General features: G+C 50.5%; 9 protein-coding genes and 1 non-coding gene across 10 annotated transcripts; 6 read left to right on the top strand and 4 right to left on the bottom strand.

The window, feature by feature from the left end:
* Positions 1 to 204: 204 nt before the first annotated feature.
* FPRO_08985 (uncharacterized protein) lies at positions 205 to 1,063 on the bottom strand (the record flags this gene model as incomplete). The annotated part of the gene is made up of 2 exons (XM_031224527.1): positions 205 to 926; positions 976 to 1,063. The coding sequence occupies 2 exons, from the start codon at positions 1,061 to 1,063 to the stop codon at positions 205 to 207; spliced, it is 810 nt and encodes a 269-aa protein (XP_031089777.1).
* A 1,408-nt stretch (positions 1,064 to 2,471) lies between these two features.
* On the top strand, positions 2,472 to 3,350 carry FPRO_08986 (uncharacterized protein; the record flags this gene model as incomplete). The annotated part of the gene is made up of 1 exon (XM_031224526.1): positions 2,472 to 3,350. The coding sequence occupies one exon, from the start codon at positions 2,472 to 2,474 to the stop codon at positions 3,348 to 3,350; it is 879 nt and encodes a 292-aa protein (XP_031089776.1).
* A 367-nt stretch (positions 3,351 to 3,717) lies between these two features.
* FPRO_08987 (uncharacterized protein) lies at positions 3,718 to 4,626 on the bottom strand (the record flags this gene model as incomplete). The annotated part of the gene is made up of 2 exons (XM_031224524.1): positions 3,718 to 4,308; positions 4,360 to 4,626. The coding sequence occupies 2 exons, from the start codon at positions 4,624 to 4,626 to the stop codon at positions 3,718 to 3,720; spliced, it is 858 nt and encodes a 285-aa protein (XP_031089775.1).
* Positions 4,627 to 6,074: 1,448 nt separating this feature from the next.
* Positions 6,075 to 8,110, bottom strand: FPRO_08988 (uncharacterized protein; the record flags this gene model as incomplete). Its single annotated transcript, XM_031224523.1, has 8 exons — positions 6,075 to 6,207; positions 6,261 to 6,423; positions 6,471 to 6,555; positions 6,602 to 6,672; positions 6,720 to 6,735; positions 6,783 to 7,511; positions 7,558 to 7,854; positions 7,901 to 8,110. The coding sequence occupies 8 exons, from the start codon at positions 8,108 to 8,110 to the stop codon at positions 6,075 to 6,077; spliced, it is 1,704 nt and encodes a 567-aa protein (XP_031089774.1).
* A 798-nt stretch (positions 8,111 to 8,908) lies between these two features.
* On the top strand, positions 8,909 to 10,299 carry FPRO_08989 (uncharacterized protein; the record flags this gene model as incomplete). The annotated part of the gene is made up of 4 exons (XM_031224522.1): positions 8,909 to 9,433; positions 9,478 to 9,769; positions 9,823 to 10,022; positions 10,084 to 10,299. The coding sequence occupies 4 exons, from the start codon at positions 8,909 to 8,911 to the stop codon at positions 10,297 to 10,299; spliced, it is 1,233 nt and encodes a 410-aa protein (XP_031089773.1).
* A 499-nt stretch (positions 10,300 to 10,798) lies between these two features.
* FPRO_08990 (uncharacterized protein) lies at positions 10,799 to 13,404 on the top strand (the record flags this gene model as incomplete). Its single annotated transcript, XM_031224521.1, has 3 exons — positions 10,799 to 10,925; positions 10,983 to 12,807; positions 12,855 to 13,404. 3 exons carry the CDS (start codon positions 10,799 to 10,801, stop codon positions 13,402 to 13,404), a joined length of 2,502 nt encoding a protein of 833 aa, XP_031089772.1.
* Positions 13,405 to 13,695: 291 nt separating this feature from the next.
* tRNA lies at positions 13,696 to 13,769 on the top strand. The gene has a single exon. It is a non-coding gene; the product is annotated as a tRNA-Val (tRNA).
* Positions 13,770 to 14,364: 595 nt separating this feature from the next.
* Positions 14,365 to 16,317, top strand: FPRO_08991 (putative phenylacetyl-CoA ligase; the record flags this gene model as incomplete). The annotated part of the gene is made up of 6 exons (XM_031224520.1): positions 14,365 to 14,404; positions 14,452 to 14,687; positions 14,739 to 15,104; positions 15,148 to 15,568; positions 15,613 to 15,947; positions 15,991 to 16,317. 6 exons carry the CDS (start codon positions 14,365 to 14,367, stop codon positions 16,315 to 16,317), a joined length of 1,725 nt encoding a protein of 574 aa, XP_031089771.1.
* Positions 16,318 to 17,078: 761 nt separating this feature from the next.
* FPRO_08992 (uncharacterized protein) lies at positions 17,079 to 18,483 on the top strand (the record flags this gene model as incomplete). Its single annotated transcript, XM_031224519.1, has 2 exons — positions 17,079 to 17,515; positions 17,559 to 18,483. 2 exons carry the CDS (start codon positions 17,079 to 17,081, stop codon positions 18,481 to 18,483), a joined length of 1,362 nt encoding a protein of 453 aa, XP_031089770.1.
* Positions 18,484 to 18,787: 304 nt separating this feature from the next.
* On the bottom strand, positions 18,788 to 19,138 carry FPRO_08993 (uncharacterized protein; the record flags this gene model as incomplete). Its single annotated transcript, XM_031224518.1, has 1 exon — positions 18,788 to 19,138. The coding sequence occupies one exon, from the start codon at positions 19,136 to 19,138 to the stop codon at positions 18,788 to 18,790; it is 351 nt and encodes a 116-aa protein (XP_031089769.1).
* Between the last annotated feature and the right edge of the window lie 1,143 nt (positions 19,139 to 20,281).

Below are 20,281 nucleotides of genomic sequence, written 5' to 3'. Positions count from 1 at the left end.
TGCTGGCCAGCCTAGCCTGTATACGATCCTCTGTGCCACGAAAATGATGTAATTGTCATTTACAACCACTAGTTTAGATCAGCTAAGGGTTTATACCACGAATCTATGTGGCCTTGCTTAAAGATATGTACCTGAAGTAAACAATGCTGACAAGACTTCTCTATCTAGAGCATGAGAAGCGAAGCACGAATAGAATGCTCCAATCTAAGGCTCAGTTGGCTCAGGCTGAGCCGCAAGTTCAACCGGTGTGAGATTAAGCCCATTTGGTCCCAAAATAAGCCCATACCCATAAGACCCAGCGCTCTCAATATAGAAATAAGGATACACCGCCCTCGCATCACACGTAAGCATGTCCTGACTGTAGTAGCAGAACTTGCCCTGGACCTGACAGTCAAGCTGTCCCGAAGCGCCAAGCTCACAATCAATGGGCGAGTAGCGAGCATCCGACTCGTCGGAAGGTGGGCAGCCAACAATGTCGCCGTACTGCTGGCCCGTTCGGAAGAATGCGCACATGAGCTGGTTGCCGTTGACGAGCTTGCCGCGGCCGCTGACGACGAATGTGCCCGTGGTGTAGTCGGCGTTGGGGTTGTTGAAGTAGACTGAGCCGCCGGGGATAGTTCGCACTTTGAGGGGGCCGCTGGCTTCGACGCCTTGGTTGGGATAGATGTTGAATTGGGTTGAGTCGGGTCTCTCGGCGGTGGTGGTAGTAGCTTCTTCCGTGGTTGTCGTGGCTGCTTCGGTGGTCAAGGTTGTAAAGTCGCTGGTAGCAGTCAAGAGAGTCGTCAGATCAGAAGTCAGCGTCGCATCCGAGGTAGCAGTCGTGGCGGTCCCAGTCTCGGTTTCGGTGACTGTGACGGCGGTTGTCTCGGTGCTTCCAACTAAAGTGGTGGAATCAACAGTAACACTGGTACCCGAACTCACGGCCACTGTTCTACTTCGTTAGGTCAGATCAAGGGGCTCAAGCGGTTGACTCACACGAAGTGGTAACAGGCTTACAAGGACCCGCAGCCACTGCGTCCAAAGCAACCAGGCCAAAGGCCAGCAAAATATTTGCAGAAATCATGTTGTCAAACGAGCGACTGAAAGAGCGAAAACGGTCGGTGAAGAAATAATAAATCACGGAGCGCGTAGCGGGGATTACTCTGTATTTATCGTGACGCTTATCGCAGCGCTTTAATTTCCGCCGAGTCAATAGTTTGGTTTCCGGTGCCGCACTAACGACAATGTTTTCTATAATGGGCTTAAGCATAAGAGTGACTAACTGAAACGGTATCTCTTGGCGCCTGTCAGACCCATCTTTGGGAACAAGAACGGGTTTTCTGTCGGTGATTAGCCAATTGGCGTGTTTTGAGATACACCATTGCTGTAGGTCATAGGAGATGCCAAGAAAGGAATTGACGTGGACATCTATTGGAACACGATGCGGCGAATAGTAGTAGTCTGTTCATCTTGGTACATTTATAAGTACAACAGGCCTACACAATAGCGATTGACATGCTGGGCATTAACGAGTTCGTCGCGCATTGAACCTCGTCCCTGGCTGTATCTGGGACAACACCTTGCTCACTGACTTGGATTATCCGCAATTGCATGTCTTCAGTGAATGGTACATTATATTATAGCTTCTTTATCAATTCATATTACCCTTCAAATTGCAAAAAAGGTGCATTCTCCGTGGTCGTAGCAATGGATCTGCTGTCCAACGCTATTCATGTTTGCAGCGTATTTGTTCACTACGGCGACGAGTTTTAACGGCAGAGTCTGTATATTTACCATTGCTACCTACTCAAACCAAGTCCCTTTAAGAGAAGAATAAATATTATCGATGTTCTGCTTGCTGTAGCGCTGAACATAAATGAATGAAATCCACAATGTTCTGCGAGCGAACAGACATGTCAGCAGGCAGCAGGCAGCAATCAAGACTAAGACTTGCCAGTGGAACTGGGACACTCCGTTTACTGTTCGCTTGTACGTATGACGCAGGGACTAACGGTCCAGCTGGCGCTGGTACTGGCGTCTCACGCATCCAGGCTCCATCTGATTCCATCTCTGTCTCACAGCCGACCTCTCCTGCATCTCGCATTCGTCTTCGGCATCCCATATCTCTCCTTCTTTACATACTATCCATCAACAACATCTGAAGATATCAATATCCATAATCAGCTTCTTCACAACACTATCCATTAACCACCTCGTCAGCATCTCAAGTTATTGAGATCTATCATCAAAGCATCTCGTCCCCAAACGGGACTACCCCTACTTCTTACTCACCAAAGTCCTTCTCTATTCTTCACCTTCTTGGTATATCTCAACAAACCTCCTGGTATTCCCCTCTGATGGTTCGACAGTATATTCTAGCCAATACCCAAAGGACGCCTGAACCCAGTACCGCAAGACCAACCAGCCCTCGTGATCATTTCTTGCAGCCATTCCCTCGAGCCTCAAGACGCTCGGAAGGACCCAGCATTAAGATGAATGAAGAAGACTTTGTTTGTTTGTACCCAGGCTCGATGCCAGTTGTGCCAATCGTGGCAGGGGGTGAACTATGGCATCCACGGTTGTGTAGCTGGGGAATCCCTCCCACTTCAGATATTCCTCCTCAAGCCGAGTATGAAGAGTTACATGCCAACTCTCCTGAGGATGAAAGAAACCCAGTTATTAAGGCTGAGCCTTCGTCGCCGGATACCCTGGCGGCACCCGAGTCACCTCGATCGCCATGTCTCTACGACATTCCGCCCTTTCGTCGCTCACAAAGCCCCTCTCCAGTCAACTCTGTAAAGGCATGTGTCGACATTCCCGAGAATGAAGCAACCGTCGCTGTGAAGCCGGAGCCTTCGTCTCCAGAAACTGTCCAAGATGTCGTAGGGGTACCTCGATCCCCGAGATCTCCCTTGCTCTACGACATCCTCCGCTTCTACGCCGCACCCGACCTATCCCCTCCCCAGCCATCCCCCGAAGATATGGAACGACCCATCCCATCTCGCGCGCCCTCCCCTCGAACCAGCCCCCAGCGAAACACGCTCGGAGGCCGCATCAACGGTCGTGGCATCCGTCGCAACCTCCAATTCTTCATCAACCGTGGAAATCAGCGACGCGCGATTGGTCACGCTCAAATGCTCCGTCGCCGTCGAATGCAAGAGGAGCAATTTGGGATCCGACAGTATCGGCGTCATGTGGATGAACTCCAGCGACAGCATGAGCAGAGACTGCGAGACGGTGAGAATGCGCCGTGCAATAGCATTCCCGTGTCGCGAGGGCGCCGATTTCATGGTGCGCCGCGGTTTGTGGAGAGATTCAGCGTTCGAGATGAAGAGGAGAGTGGATGTATGAGCCCTTATGACTTGTACTAAGCCCCCGGAGCATCTTGATTGGTTGGCGATACCCACAATGTTACCCTTTACGGAGAAGTGTACAGACACAATGCGGAGCCTCATGAAGTGGAGAATGACTTGAGAGATTGAAGAGAGACCACCTCGACATTGGGGTAAGTACACGATATTGCCGATTACCTTTTGCAGGAGAAAGAGTGTTTGAGCATTGAGGATACAGTGTTGGTCAGATGAGGCTGTCCTGGTTTGGCACTATGAACGTTACGGGAATGACATGTCTTTATGAGAAACGACCAACGAGTCACGAGATAATGCTTTGATAGTATGAATGAGACCAGATTGAATGTTTTGAAATTGAATGCTATGCAATGCGACACTTTTGAGCAACCTATAAACGGTTGGCAATCTCTTCTAACAACTGCAACTCCTCCTGCATGAGGAACAAATTCTGCGGAAGCACCAAGCTCCCACCAGGCTTCATAATAATCTCCCTCCCATCATGCCTCTCATGCCTCTCTGAATCACTCTCTTCCGTCGCCCTTCCCTTCTCTTCATCGACACTTTCCCTCTGCGCTTCCGTCTTAGCCCCCCTCAAGTCCTCAGGTGTCCACCAATAAACCGGATACGCACGCTGGATGTTATTAACCAGCAGCGCGACACCAAACATAATCGTGCAGTTAAATAACACAACTGGGATGAAGAACCAGCCGAGATCGAGGAGGCGGTTGTCGACGACGGCGAGGAGACCGGTTGCGCCGGCGGGGGGATGGATGGTTTTTGTTAAGGCCATTATGGATGTTACGGTCGCGCAGGATATGGCGCCGCCGAGCCATTGGATGGAGTGGAAGTTTGAGCTGAGGAGGAAGAGCTTTCCTATGCTGACGCCTATTGTTGCGGCGATGAGTTGGCCGCCGAAGAAGTTTCGTGGTTGGGCGAGGGGAGATTCGATGGCGTAGAATTCGAGAACAGCGCCAGCGCCCTGCATCATTAGCATCGACATTCTTCAAAGCTATAGTTGGAAATAACTTACAAAAGATCCAACAACAATGGGGGCACCTCGTTCGACAAAAGAGGGAATGCGCTCAGACGCCAATTCAATTACTGAGAGGGCGATGAATATTCCGATAAATGCCCATATTACTGGTAGGATCGTCCCAATGCTTTTTGGTTTATCGCGTCGGTATCCAAAGATGTATGCGACGGGATACGGGATATGTTGCCATGGTGGTGATGGAATAAATGGATTGAGGAATCGATCGATATCGAAAGTCCACGATGTCGGGTTGAGGCGCGACATGAGATCTGAGATGAGATGATCCGAGATGAAAAATCCGGGGTAATCAGGTGATGTACGAGAAACGCGGCTCAAAATAATTGAAGAAGTAAAATTGAGATGAGACCACGAAATATGACGTAAAATTAGTAATAATGTCGTCTGTTTGTCCCAGCGCGTGTCCAAACTCTGTTAATGAATGTCTGACGCTGCCCTCAGCGAAAAAAGAGCAGGCCAACGCCCTTATACCACTGGCCCAAGCCGCGGAGATGCACCAAATGAACACCATAGCCTTCCATAATTCCGAAAAAATGCCAGCAAAAAGCACAGGGCAGAAAGAGTGAGTAATACGTTCCAAGGCCGTTTGAGCCGGGCTCGCTTTGTTATTGGCATCTTCGCGAGACGATTTCGTAACAGAAATTCAACTTCACGGTTAATTGTGGGTTACTTCCCCATAGTTTCCTATTCTGGTTGGACGGCTTTGCTCACGGGGTTTGTTCGGTGTTGGGAGGTTCCGAAATTATGACATAATGAGAATTTGGGCTGGTATTATTTATCCCCTTGATTGCCGAGGGAAAGAATTTGATCTGTGACTGAAACATTTGTGGATATGCTATTATGATGACATTCACCATGATCAATACGGTTTCTATTCAATTATGACAAGGAGAGGATCGCTTTGTTTTTGGACATTTGCTGGGCCGAGTTGCGCGTCGCGTTACCGAAGTTTGCCTGTACAGCCGGGTTACCCGTCAAACCATACCCGCCGAGGAGATGCAGGCACAATTCGGCCTGTCAGAACTTGAGATGTTCCAATTGCAATAAAGATGGCAAGATTTAGATCTCGGGAATATGATGCGATGCGGAACTGCCGGATGACGTGCGTGCGATTGAATGTGACAATTTGACGGGATGTGACGCGATTATAAATACGCGGGACACTTGCTTCAGTCGACTCAGATACAATCTTGATGAAAGAGGGCAGATGCTATGACTATTTACTGTGCAGGATGATTAACGCGACACGACTGGATAGCGATTGACTTGAGACTGTTGGAAGATAACCAGGAATTGGTGCATCACGTACGTAGTGGCTGAAGGCGACGCGACATTCCCAGTTCACGTTGGTCTTGACCGGGACAGACATCAAGGTCTTTCACCAATACGTCATTAACGTAAGTTATGACTTTCAACGAGAACCATCGAGCTGTTGGGTAGTTCATATGCTCGTTCAAAAGCTATCAAGGTCTAGTAACATGTCAAATACTCAAACATTACTGTGATGAGCGAGCTTGCAAATATTGCATGTACGAATCAAGCCTCAGAGTATCAGAGGCCAAAGACATCACTCATGAACCCAAAAGTATAAAAGAACAAAACATAAATTGCACAACTAAAAGCTAAGATCTACCAACACTTCGTACTCCAGCAAGAGCTCGAGATAGCCAGAGTACAAACCCCTCTCATCAAGTCTATTTATTCTTGACAACCTCAAAACCCTTCATAGTATCAAGGGCCTCGCGAATCTCAATCTTGTACGCTGGAATACCACCAGAGTAACAAACAGGCTCGTAAATCTTACCAGGGATAGAGCCGCCCATGTATCTATTCACATGGTCAGCAACGCTCATTCCTTTTGTGCAGTGGAGGGGACTTACGTGGAGCGAGTGGTGGGGAAGAGAGTCCTGTTGTTGAGCTCGACGATGTGCTTCTTCCATTCCTCGCCGGCCTTCTTGGAGGGGTTGATGTACTTGATGTCGTTGAGCTTGATCTTGTCGATGGCATCGACGATCCAGCGGCCTTGGACGGCGACGGATGTAGCTGGGGGTTGTTAGTCGTGGTGATATAGAGAGAATTTTGTGACTTACGGCCGTTGCTGAGAAGGGTCGGGCCGTGGGGACCGTAGATATGGAACATGTTGGGATAGCCGGGGGTAGTGACGCCGAGATAGGTCTATTCATGTTAGAGCTGATATGAAGGGTTGAGGGGAGATACATACCGTCGCGCCAGTCTTCCATTCCTTCTCGAGTTCCGCGCCCTCAATGCTCTGAAGACCAAGCTGCGTCATCACTAAGATCATTAGCATACTCAAACCTCCCTCCTAAAGCCGCACTCACCACCAGTGACAACATCCTATCAACGTTAGCGTCTCTGCACCAAGAATTCTTCGGGTGACTTACAAATCCTGTCGCAACAGCAATGACATCGAATTCATGATGCGTCCCGTCCTCGAGCGTAATACCCGTCTCGGTAAACTCCTTGATCGCATTGTTCTTGATATCAACAACATCCACATTCTCCCTGTTGAACTGCTCGTAGTAATCGTACTCCAAGCACGGTCGCTTGATGCCAAAGTAGTGAGGCATGTTCTCTACCGTCGGCGCAAGAAGATCCCGCTTCTTAGGGTCACCGATCCTGTTGCGTGTCTTTTTCGCCCAGAACTTGTACGACTCCTTATTCGCCTCGGGATTGAACAGGTTGTCCTTGTACACAGCAACCCAGTACCTAAAACCGCCATCCTTCCAGACCTGCTCATACAGAGCCTCGCGGTCCTCGGGCGTATCATCAAAGGTGTTCTTCTCGTACCAGTCGTAGTGGAAACCCGCAAAGCAATCTTCGCGGTAGCGGAACAGCTCGGGGTAGAACTTCTTGGCCTGGTTCTGCTCCTCGGCGGAGGGGTACTTGCGGCGCATGGGGACGGCGAGGTTGGGGGTTCGCTGGAAGACCTTGAGATGCCCGGCCTCGGGACCCCAGGCCTGCGTGATCTGCACGCCTGAGGCGCCGGTGCCGATGATGGCGCAGCGCTTGTTGGTGACGTCGACCTTTTCGTCGGGCCAGAAGGAGGAGTGGTGGATGATGCCCTTGAACTTGTCCATGCCGGGCCAGTCGGGGATATATCGACGGGCAGCCTACGAGGTTAGTCAAGTCGCTTCTGATGGTTGTAGGGAGACTTACGAAGCCGGTTCCGAGGACGAGATACTTGGCTTTGGCGACACGACCGTCTGCAGTGCGAATATGCCATCGACCGCTCTCGGTATCGAACTTGCCGCCTACAACAACAGTGTTGAACGCAATATCCTTCTTGATGTCGAGGACCTTGTCGACATGGTCAAAGTAAGCGCGAAGATCAGCGTAGGTAGGATAGTTGCAAGGCCAAGTCCAGGTATCGTAAACCTCAGGCCAGCTGAATTCGTATTCAGGCACTTCGGAGTCGACACCAGCACCGGGATAGCAATTCCATCGCCAAGTGCCCTATTCCGTCAGTATTCAATGGCCAGATTGGCAGTGGTTTACTTACTCCAGTATCATTGCCAGCTTCGTAAACGACAGTCTTGTAGCCACGGTCTCGCAGGGTCTTGAGCATGAAGATACCAGCAAAGCCAGCACCGACGACGAGAGCGTCTACTTCGAGATTATCGGCATAGACACCTTGATCGCCATGATGCTCGACGGAGTAATCCGTAAGCTCAGTGTTGAACTTCTTGTGAACTGGAATCTGCTCGCCCATTGTGAACTATTCTTGAGTAAAAGAGTAATACTTGAGATGAAAAGATTTGCTTGTGATGAAAGAACAACTTACTTTACAGGAAATACAACCAGTATATAAACACAATTCGTCCGTCATATGCATGTTGGTCCTGCATCTCATCAAATCGAAACACCTTGCATCTCCGTGAAACTCTACAGTAGCATCATGTGAAAGCAACCGGCCTCCGTTCCGCCCTGCGTAACTGCGTACCCGCATCCGCCTCGTCACGTCTCCACGTCCAGCTCGCTCCTGTCCCATGCAATGCCACCAAACGAGACACAGCGAGGTTACAGCACGTCGTCTTCCCCGCACGCTCTGCCCCGGATCGAACCCCACGGGGCCTCGGACGCCATGAACTGCCGAGCGCACGCGGCGCCGCATCCTCAGTAAATTCAAAAGGATGAGCGGGTCTTATCTGGTTTTTGTTCTACCCCTCGTCTGTGCACTCGTATCTGCGGATGCGGGTCCGCAAGCTTAGGGAAGGGATCTACGCTGGAATCCTTGGTGTTTTTGGTCAACAGAACTCAGTTAGATTGCGCGAGGGCGGGGTTGAGGTTGAATAGAGTAAGGTGCTGTATGCGGGTGTTAGCCTGTCATATGACTTAATAACCTTTGTGAGCTGGCGCGGGCCACGAGCCAAGGCTGCACTATCTTTGAATCAAGGCGCCATTGCGACTAGCAGTATAAATAGATAGCTTCACTAGGGATACCGCAGACAGTTCCGTAACAATTGATCAACCCCCATTCAAACCTCACATTACGTTGTATTGCCCCAACATGCCTATCACTCCCCAAGCGACATCCAAGCTGCGCAGCATAATCGACGATGCATGCGCCGACCAAAAGACCGGTATTCCCGGTACCACGGTCGTATTGGTCGACAAATCCGGCGAGATATTCGCGCATTCAGCGGGTACGCGCGGTGTCGGGAGCAATGAGCCCATGACGCTGGACAACGTATTCTGGATCGCTTCGTGCACCAAGATGCTTGCTGGTGTCGCGTGCATGCAGCTCGTTGAACAGGGGAAGCTAAAGCTCGATGACGGTGAACATTTGGAGAGTCTTGTTCCTGAACTTAAGAGTCTGAAGGTCTTGAAGCCTGATGGCAGCTTTGAGGACAAGAAGAATCTGATTACGCTGCGAATGCTACTGACGCATACTGCGGGCTTCGGATATACGTTTTTCAATGAGCGGTTGAGGAATTGGAGTCATCCTGCTGGTATTGATGAGTTTTCTGGTCGCATCGAGGATATCGTCAAGCTTCCTCTTCTGTTCCAGCCCGGCGAAGGCTGGGAATACGGCGTAAGTTCTATGTTCACCTCATTCAACGTCTGCTAACATTTCAGGTCGGAATTGACTGGGCTGGCATCGCGCTTGAACGAGCCAGCGGTCTGCGTCTCAACGATTATCTCCAGAAGAACGTCTTTCAGCCTCTGGGTATCAAAAACATGTCCATGCTTCCCGGTAAAGAAATGCGCGCCAGATTAGCTCACATGCATCAGCGCGACGCAGACGGCACACTGCGAACGCGCGATCATCTCCAGCGTCTTCCTCTGGTGACTGACAACGCGAGCGAAATCGCTTCAATCTTCCATAGCGGCGGCGCGGGAATGTTTGCGCAGCCCCAAGAGTACGGAAGTAAGTACATATATTTAATGTTGATGCGGGTGAATGGATGCTGATTTAAACAGAGGTCCTCACTGTTCTGCTCAACGGCGGAACATGTCCCAACACAGGCGCCCAGATCCTCAAGAAGGAAACGGTCGATCTCATGCTGAGCAACAGCATCGAGAAATTCCCCAACTTCAGCCGTCAGCCCATCCCGGCTGCCAAACCAGATCTGACCAACCCAATCGGCGAGCTATACCCCGTCGACGGAAATCCACCCCAGGTACGACGCTCCCTCCCTTTCCCCGCATTTCAGCAGACACACTAACCATTGAAAATTGCAGGGCTGGGGATTGACATTCATGCTCACCAATGGAGGCTTCTCAGGGCGATCGAAGAGCACGGTTCAGTGGGCTGGGCTAGCTAATCTGTGGTGGTGGGCTGATCGCGAGCACGGCATTGGAGGGATCGTCTGCACGCAGATTCTGCCGTTTGCTGATGCCAAGGTCTTGGGGCTCTGGGCCGCTGTTGAGACTGAGATTTACAAGGCTGTTTTGTAGATGAGATGAGATTTGAGATCTGAGTTAAGCTAGTTTTGAGTCAGAATCGAAGAGTCAGCTAAGACATTGCGGCGTAGCCCGTTCACAATTCACAGCCTCAGTGCCTCGTGTAAAGTTACGCATTGACCTCGATATTGGAAGAGTCTAGAAACTCTGCTCATCTCGATCTACACAACCATTTCATTAAACAAATGAGGCTGTTGACTAGTCGTAAGCCAACATTTCCCAGGGGTCCCCCCCCTCCATCCCTCCAAGGCAGCACGAACTTTGACTGGTCGCACTAAACCAAAAGAGCAAAGAACGCGGGGAAACAAGCGCTCGGATCAGTTGGGAATCCGGGGATCCGGAGGGGGGAAGAGGGGACTATATCTGCAAGGGAGGGGAGAGCTTTAACCCAAGTTCCGCCCACTTTTTGTCGCTGATGCAATTTTTTTCCCACGCTACCATCTCTATTTACTCCAGGACCCCTAAGTTATATCGACATCATTACAGCACGACCATGAAGAGAACGCAATATGCCTGCGATCAGTGTAGAAAGTCAAAGAGGGGCTGCGACGCTCCGCCGTTGGAGATCCCGGGAAATATGGACCCCCTCCGCGATGGCAAGATGATTGTAGGCGAGAAGCGTGAGATCCCCGCCCGATTCAGCAGTCCTTGATAGTGCTGACACACAGATGGTGTAGCACCTCTAGCTCAATCGTCGCCGTGTTCGTACTGCACAAAGACTCATAAGAAATGTACCATGAACTGGGCGTGGACGCAGATTCAGATCTCTTATGCTCTCGCTGCGGCTGCGCGGGGTGAACCAGGTATTGAATGCATCGTCCCCTCGAGACGAGATTCAACATCTACACGACGAGAATCGACATCAACAGAAAATACACGCGATACGCCGAATTCTATTGTCCCGGATGATAACAACTTTGATGTCCAATCAGCAGCGCAATCTTTTGTCTCGCAGTCTCTCCCTCCAGTGCCGGTCTTTTCAGAGATCGACACCAGCCTAAACGTCCCCTCATTTATCGACAATTCACTCGATGCGCTACCATTCGACTTTGTGCCTGAGCAAACAGAGCCTGTTGACGCTAATTTCTACGGGATTCAATTCAAGGATCTCACTGCACCCGAGGAACCGTTAAGCGAGCCCTGGGACTTCTGCAAAGACTCAACGATCTCGCCTGAACTTCAATTCGATGTTGCATCAATGTCGCAGTTCCCTACCGTCAGTCCCACGGAACCTGCACAGTCTCTCATCGCAGTTAGTCCGAACAACGACAAAGACTGGCGAAGACCGAAACGGCGTCGTGTGTCGACTACATGGAGCGATACGCAGAGTAGTTCGTTATCGTCCTTCACTATGGATCAGTCGATGATGACAAGGTCCAACAACCTCATGATCTCGACGAATCTGCTGCAGATTTATCACGATGTCTTGGAGCATAATTTATCGTGCTGGCTGAATGAAGTGACGTGTCCGTTTGGTCGGCAGCAGAAGACTGTCTCTCAACCAGGGAATCTTGCAGAATGGGGATCTTCATGGACGAATCGAGTTCTGCGACGCACAATGAATCTCGATCGCGTGGCTCAATCAACGCAATTGGTTCATTTGTCCCGGCAGCAAGACTCAGCGACTGCGAAAGCTCTTCATCTGTGTATCATGGCGTTCGCGACACAATGGGCTCAAAGTTCACGACGACACAGAGAACGATATCCCTCACTAGACGACATCGCAGAAGAGAACCCACTAAACGAGTACATGGACGATTTTAAAGAAGAGTTTGATCGCCACCTTCAACGAAACATCTGGGATCAAGCACGACGCGCTCTAGATGACGTCGCAGACGTAGAGTCCTACCGCGTCGTCTGCGCAGAAATGATCTTCGGCCTCACGCAAAAACCTCTTGACCCCGAAGACACAGAGCACAGCGACGTCGACACATCAGGTTGTTTCGAGGACGTATACGACATGCAATCCGTCGCCGACGAAATCGCCAGCATAATCGAAAATGACGGCCCGCCCATCTTCATGGAGCGCGCGGCCCGCAAAATGCACACTCTAAAATACCGCTTCGACGCTGAGCGGAAAGGTCTCACCAAAGGCCGCAAGCGTGCCAATCTCGTGGCGTCCATGAGCAGCGAAGACGCAGGGACTGTGAGTTTGCTATACTGGTTGACAGTGATGTTTGACACGGTTAGTTCGACGATGAGTGAGAGGCCGCTTGTTGTTGTGGATGCGAACAGTCAGCATGATGATGCGCGTGGGGACACGGATTGGAACGTTCCGCTGTTTATTCAGGATAGTCTTGAGAAGCCGAGGCAGAATGTCCACTGGCCTTGTTCGTATGAAGAGGCTGCTGAGGCGGTTACGAGATCTGCACCGGTCAAGGTGTTGATGTTTCGCCATGTAGCGTATTTGCAGAATTTATTGAGGCAGGGGGAGTCTGGGGAGAAGGTTGAGGGGTTTATTGAACGGTCTGCAAGGGTTTATCGCTACTGGAACACGACATAGTAAGTCTGCACTTCTTTTATTCATGCACTGGTACTAATCTGTATAGTGGCACGTTCTTTAGAGAACTTCTTCAAAACTACAACTCCATCCCCGGCCGCATCCAAAGCTGGTTCATCTGCATCTGCGCCCACTGGAATCTCGGCGTCCTCCTCCTCGCCGATCTAATCCACCACATCGACGAGCACGCCCTCGGCCTCCCCGCCCCGAGCCAATCCCGCTCCAACTGCAAATGGGTGATGCGGATCCGCGAGCGCAGCGCCCGAGAGCTATCCGACCTAGCGCGCGTGACCGCCCCGGACAACAGGACCCCGATCGTGCCCACGCTCTCAGAGTTTCACCACGCCATCAACCAGTGCATGATCCTCACGGAGCCGTGGACGGTTATCCTGATACGCGCGTTTAGCAAGGCGGCGAATTATTGGATGGCGGAGGTTAATGAGTTGTTGCAGGTTGATCGCGCGGGGGAAGAGTTGGAGGAGAGGTTGGGGAGGGGGGAGGAGTGTATTAGGATATTGTGGATTCTGGGGAAGAAGAGTGATATTGCGAGGAGGTGTGCTGAGACGTTGAGTAGGGCTAAGACGAGGTTGCCGATTTGACCAGAATGGTAATGAAACTATTGGGCTTGGTGGATACACATACGCAGATCACAGGCGTTACAGGCAATGTCGGCATATTAATCAAGGAATAAGTCATTAATAAAACTGATAACAATCTCAAAGCCCCTTTAAAGCTTCAGTGTCTAATTATAATTGACACTCGACGTCGCAAACCGATAAGCTTCACCGTTGAAAACATATCCCATCCAAGTCTGGCCAATCCGTGGATTGAGGATCAGCGACTTGGAGTCTAATTCGCAGTCGATTTTCAACCAATCAAAACTAGTGCTCGGTTCCGTGGTCTAGTTGGTTATGGCATCTCGTTAACACCGAGAAGGTCCCCGGTTCGATCCCGGGCGGAACCACGTTTTTGCTCGTCGCCCAATCTGATGCACCTGCAATGACTGCTTTTTTGTAGAATAAATGCTGTTTCATATTATTCAATTGATCTTTCGCTCCTAATATTCCGGAGGTTATTGGGTAAATTTTGTCAAGGCTGAAGTCTTTTTACGTTTCGCTGAAGTGCCATCGTTCATTGCTCCGTAACAGTGTTTGAGTTTATCGCGTATCTCAAACTCAAGACTCTTAACCATGTACCTGCATCTGTTGGGTTGCAACGCCATACATTTAACTAAGCAGCGCAAATGTATCTTGAACCAACAATGCTATCTCTTCGTCCTGTACCCCCAAAAGCCATTTACTCACGAAAACCGCTAGACCCAAGCCTCCAGGGTAAACCCACGAAGATCCCTCACATGTCTTCCCCGGATTTCCCCACGCTCCTCAATCCCCTCCCCTCTCATTGGTCCACTCCCTATATTAGATCAACAGCTCGGTATCTGATCCCGTGGAACTTGAACAGGCAAACCTCGGTCCAAAGATAGCTTAAATACACCAAACAACCTCCCAATCTTATCACCAACATCCCCCAATATCCAATCCCACCTCATAACCATAAAAATGGCGTTTTATCCTCCCTCTTGGGTCCCTAACCTCCCAGGTACTGTTAGTGCCCCGCTCTCCCAGAGGAAGTACTAACTGGAGTAGATATACCTGATTCAATCAGTGTAGCAGACTTTATCAATACTGAAAAAGCAGGGAGGAAAAGCTTTGACAAGTCAAAGAGGCCGTATACGTGCGGTGTGACGGGCACGTCGCGGACTGCGGAGGAGGTTGCACAGCGTGTTGACTTGCTGGCGCGCGGGTTAGCGAAAAATGTCGGGTTTGATCGGAATGATGGAACAGCGTGGGACAGAGTCGTGGCGATTTACGCCCTCAACACGGTAACGCTTCTCAATTTTATACGAATTTGACAGTTCTAATAACTTGGGCAGATTGATTATATCCCCGTCACGCACGCTATCCATCGTGTAGACGGCATCGTCACGCCCGCTAGTTCAGCTCACTCGGCGTCTGAACTCGAACATCAACTTCGATCATCAGGCGCCAAAGCACTATTCACTTGCGCTCCTCTTCTCAGCACAGCGCTCAAAGCAGCTTCTGCCGTCGGAATTCCAGAGAAGTATATTTTTCTGCTCCCTCTACCTGAGACTCCCTCTGAAGGATCCTTCAAAACGATTGAAGATCTAATCGCAGAGGGTAAGACTCTACCACCGTTGGAGCTACCAGCTTGGACACCAGGACAGGGAAAACGACAAGTCGCATATTTGTGCTACTCAAGCGGTACATCAGGTCTTCCCGTACGTATACTATATCCTTCTATGTTCTGTCTAACAAGCCTAGAAAGCCGTTATGATCTCTCACTACAACGTCATCGCATGCACCCTCATGATCCATACCTTCGAGTCCATAACCCGCGCCCAAGACAATATCGACACGCAAGTAGCTCTCGGTCTTTTACCCTTCAGCCACATCTACGGGCTCGTTGTAATCGCCCATATAGCACAGTACCGCGGCGATGAGATCATCGTTCTACAGCGCTTCCAACTCGATCAATTGCTCGCGGCTATTGAGAAATTCCGCATTGAGCAACTCAGCGTCGTACCGCCGATCATCGTGCAGATTCTTAGCAGCCAGGATAAATGCCAGAAATACAATCTCGACTCAGTGAGGCTTGTGTTCTCTGGTGCTGCACCCTTGGGAGGTGAGACGATTCAGAAATTACTCGAGTTATATCCCAAATGGAGAATCAGCCAAGGCTACGGTACGTTCACCATCATCAGTCTCTAGTCAAAACTAACAGACCAGGTTTAACGGAGGCTTCACCGGCGGTGTTTCACACCAGCGAAGCAGATCCCGTCCTTGGCTCATCAGGCTCTCTCCTCCCCGGCGCCAAAGTCAAGATCATCGACCAGCACGGCTCTGAAGTGACAAGCTACGAAACACCAGGCGAATTATACGTCCAAGCGCCGAATGTCGTACTGGGCTATCTCCACAATGAGAAGGCTAACGCTGAGACGTTTGTACACCGTAATGATGGGCGGTGGTTGAGGACGGGCGATGAAGTACTCGTGCGGAAATCCCCACGCGGAAACGATCATTTCTTCATCGTCGATCGAATCAAGGAACTTATTAAAGTCAAGGTAAGCCCCCGGCGCGTCCTTCAAAGCATTGCTGACTTTTTAGGGCCATCAAGTTGCCCCCGCTGAACTGGAGGCGCATCTCCTTGACCATCCATACGTGGATGATTGTGCAGTCATAGGCATTGTCGACGAGCGCGCCGGCGAAGTGCCTCTAGCGTTTATTGTAAAGAGCAAGAAGACGAATGGTTTGAAGGATGAGGATGTTGTGAAGGCTGTTTGTGAGCATGTTGAGAGTCATAAGGCACGTCATAAATGGTTGAAGGGCGGGGTTAGGGTGCTGGATGTTATACCCAAGAGTCCGAGTGGGAAGATCCTGAGGAGGGTCTTGAAGGCGCAGATCAAGGCAGAGAAGCCTGTTGCGAAGCTTTGAGTTTCGCGGCAGTTGGGACTATAGATTTAATTATGTCACATTGAGTTTGTGCCGTTTGGTCGTTGATGTTTTTGTACTGTCGGCGGTTGAACTCTGGTCGTCGCAACAGTGGGGAAGCTTCAGTGCATCTTCACTGGAACAGCACCAACGAGACTACGTGCTGCTCCATGAGAGTGTTGGCCATGATACCTCACGACTAAAAATTGGTAGTCATAGCTCAACAATGACATCTTCAGCACTGAAGCCAATGATAATCGCGCAAGTCACTCGCTGACGATACTGATACGCAAGCGAATACACTATAACTGGCCAATTCCTCTGGATCGGATCTCCCGGCCTCAGCACTAGCAACGCCAGGAACCAATACAGTCAGCACCATTAACAATTCACCGCTCCTCAAATAAATCCGCCCAAATTCCTTCATTCTCTCACATCCACAGCGACAATGGAATCTCAATCTCTACTGACAAGTCTCGTTGACTATCGCAGTGCAAATGTCACAATTCTAAGCACGACCGCTTTGGCGGTTATAGTGGCGTTCGCTCTGCTAAACCGCCTACTAACTCCCCGCATTGACCCACGTGAACCGCCCGTCGTGAAACCCTCGATTCCGTGGGTAGGACACATCATCGGGATAATTCGTCACCAAGCAGATTACAGCAGAATAATCCAGTCCGTCTCCCCTCTCCCTCACTTCCCTCAATCGCTCACACATCAATCGCAGCAATGAGAATCCTCACGTCAAAATCGCGACCCTGCCCATGCTCAACGGCAAAGTCTACGCCGCCTTCGATCCCGCCCTGCTCCAAACTCTCCTCCGCAATAAAACCGCGTCCTTCGAGCCCTTTGTCTTCGACTACGCGAAGAAGACATTCGCGTTAAAGCAAGAAACGTTTGCGAAGGTCAAAGTACCCGGCGTTTATGATGAATTCACCGAGGCGATCCATGCGAGCTTTCAGGTCAGGCATTTGCATCACATGAATGTGCATTTCCTGGGTAGCATCGCTGCGAAGCTGAACCGCGCGACGATACGTGCCGATTCGATCAATGCTGGAAAAGAGACGGTCGCAAATGGACGACTATATGTCGAGAATTTATATCTTTGGTGTCGCGATGTTATGAGCCTTGCTACAACGCGTTCTCTGTACGGCGACACTGATCCGTTCAATCGCGATCCCTCTTTAATTGACGACATGTGGTATGGCACCCCATCCCGCGTCTACGCATCGCTAACAAGCCAGGCTTTTCGAAGAATCAGTCCCTTACTTCCTCCTCTCGCTCTTCCCCTCAATCACGATGCCAAAAGCCTACAAAGCGCGCTCCACGCTCCAAAACATCGCCTGCAAATGGTACTCCGAAGACCACGACATCCACGACCCCAGCGTCTCGGCCCTCGTACGAAATCGCGCCGGAGCACTACGAAAGAACGGTCTCACGGGATACGAGATTGGCAAGTTTGAGGTTATTCTCCCGAACGTGGCGACGCTTAATGCCGTGCCGACGTTTTACTGGCTTTTGCTGTACATCCTCGACCGACCGGATCTTCTCGCGCGAATACGAGCCGAAGCTGAAGGTGCAGCTGTCGTGGAGGATATTAATGGGAAGAGGAGTGCGACGTTTAATATAGCGGATTTTGAAGAGAGGCTTCCCCTGCTGGTGAGTTGTTATCGCGAAACATTGCGGCTTGCAAACCAGACTCTCAGCATGCGACGTATCCTCCAAGACACAAGCGTCACGACGGCCGAAGGAACAACATACATTCTCAAAAAGGATACCGACCTGCAACTCCCCGCTGGCGTAGCCCACTACGAGGATAGTGTCTGGGGCGCAGACGTCAACGTCTTCAATCCAGAGCGCTTCCTCCCCGCATCCAAGGGCAGCGCAGAAGACGAGCGCAAGCGAAAAGCAGCGTACATACCCTTCGGCGGCGGTCGCCATCTGTGTCCCGGCCGGAACCTCGCTTTCGCAGAGATCATCGGCTTCTCGTCCGCTCTACTACTGGGCTTTGAGATTGAGGCTGTAGGGATGGGCTTTGGCGATGTCAAGATGCTGGGGCCGCAGCTAGCGGGCGGGACGGTAAGGCCTGAGAGGTATGGCGCTGGGTTGGGGGCTGAGATGGCGATGAGGCAGGGATGGGAGGATGTGGAGTGGAGGTTTGAGTGCTGATGCTTTAATTGGGTTGGGGAAGCAATTGTGATGTATTGTTTCTCATCAAGCGTGTTCGCTATGCTAGTACAGTGATTGATCCCAATATGTTGCAGGTTGTTACACACGTAGAAAGCCCTTGTTGTTGTTTTGTTGTTTTTGTCGAAATGCAGAGTAAAGCAAATAAATCCCAATTGATCTGATTGGAATGTCATGAAAGACCCCAACTCCGTCGCGTGTGTTCCGTACCGTCCGTTAACCCAAGCCCATTCAATCATTTTCCCATCACGACTCCTCCAACCCATTATCCCGTATCGCATCTCAATTAACCGCTCTTAGAAGCGCTTCCGTTCGTCTCCGGCTTGTGCTCCGGCGCAGTCGCAAACATCAGCACAGGCTGGTACAGCTGTCGTCCATGTGGACTGTGAACCCAGATGTCCTGGGGCCACAGTCGCTGCTGGGACTCAATGGTCATGGTGCGTCGGTAATCAAGGTCATATTCCGACAGGGGAGCGGGGATGGGGAAGGTCTCGACGTGATACCGAGGCTGATCGACAGGCTTGAGACCCTGCGTCGATCCCGTAGCCTCAGATGACGCGCCGCAGCTCTGATTCTGATTCTGACTCTGACTCTCCTTCTGGGGTTTGTTGCCGTTTTCTTCAACTACCTGACACATGGTTCTGGTGTTGATGAAGATATTGGTGATGATATAGTATAAAAAGAGGATGTTTGAGTGGTTTGGGATGCGTTATTGTCAGTGAAATCTTGGGGGGAATTGGGGCCTTCATATAGACCTCGACCATCGCCAGCATGGACATGGCCTACATTTCGCCCACAGAAGCAAAAAGCAGCAAGCTTAGCGAATCAAGCACAACGGAGCGGTTCGGATATCTCAAGAGGCATGTTGGGCATCGAATGCCCTTGGGTTTGTGTAACACAAGGGCTCCCTATGCGTTCGAGACTTGCATCTGGGCTGGGTCTGGGCTGGGGGGAACCAAAAAGTGCAAATCGTATGAGGGGGGCACATGTCGCAGCACTTTTGCATTTGATTTCGACGCTGAGAAAACACAGCATTTTGGTTTAATTTGGGTATCTACACTCTTTGGTCGTGGTGTTTTGGGCTTTGAAGCTGAGCTTGGCTTCACGATTTTTAAATTCAGGTACCGTACAAGTTAGACCAGATCAGATAAATTGCCCGAGGCGCGGGAACATCTCCCGCTAGATCACAATCGGATTATTTCATCCGAGCGCGAGAAATGCGTATTGTCTGCGTCGGCGGTTAATTGGCGCCCGCCTTTGAGACGCTGAGATATGAAAGGTCGAGCTGAGACAGACATTGAAACATTCGCTGCAGGCGTCTCGAAATGGCAGCATCAATGCCCGATGATCATCGGAGACCATGATCTGATTTTCATCTGGCCATGTTTCAAATCATGTTCTGGTCTAGTCAATTGGTAGATCTACTTCCGGACTTTTTCTGCCCCTGGTGAGATTCCTGGTAAGCGCAATGTTTTAGTGCCATCGCGTGATGCTGTATTTTTAGTGAGAAGTGGTGGGATCTTGGCGGTGGAGATTATAGGGGATTACGGTGAGTGAGTGCTACGGGGGCTGTGAGCGACATGGGCTTTTTGAGTGAGACGCCGCATTTGAGTCAATGACAAATTTTGCCACCGGGGGAGTTACACAGCATAGACAAATCTTACACGCATAAGACATTGGGTGCAACGAATCGCACAGAGCGAAGAAAAATGAAACATCTCTGTCAATATTCCATTATGAATTAGCCCTGATCTTGTTCTCTCCAGGTTGGGTTGGTTGC

The sequence above is a fragment of the Fusarium proliferatum genome (assembly GCF_900067095.1).
Source record: "Fusarium proliferatum ET1 genome assembly, contig: FPRO_scaffold016, whole genome shotgun sequence".
NCBI classification, from domain to species: domain Eukaryota; kingdom Fungi; phylum Ascomycota; class Sordariomycetes; order Hypocreales; family Nectriaceae; genus Fusarium; species Fusarium proliferatum.
Note: the sequence above shows the minus strand (reverse complement) of the source record. Positions and strands in the feature narration are given on the sequence as shown.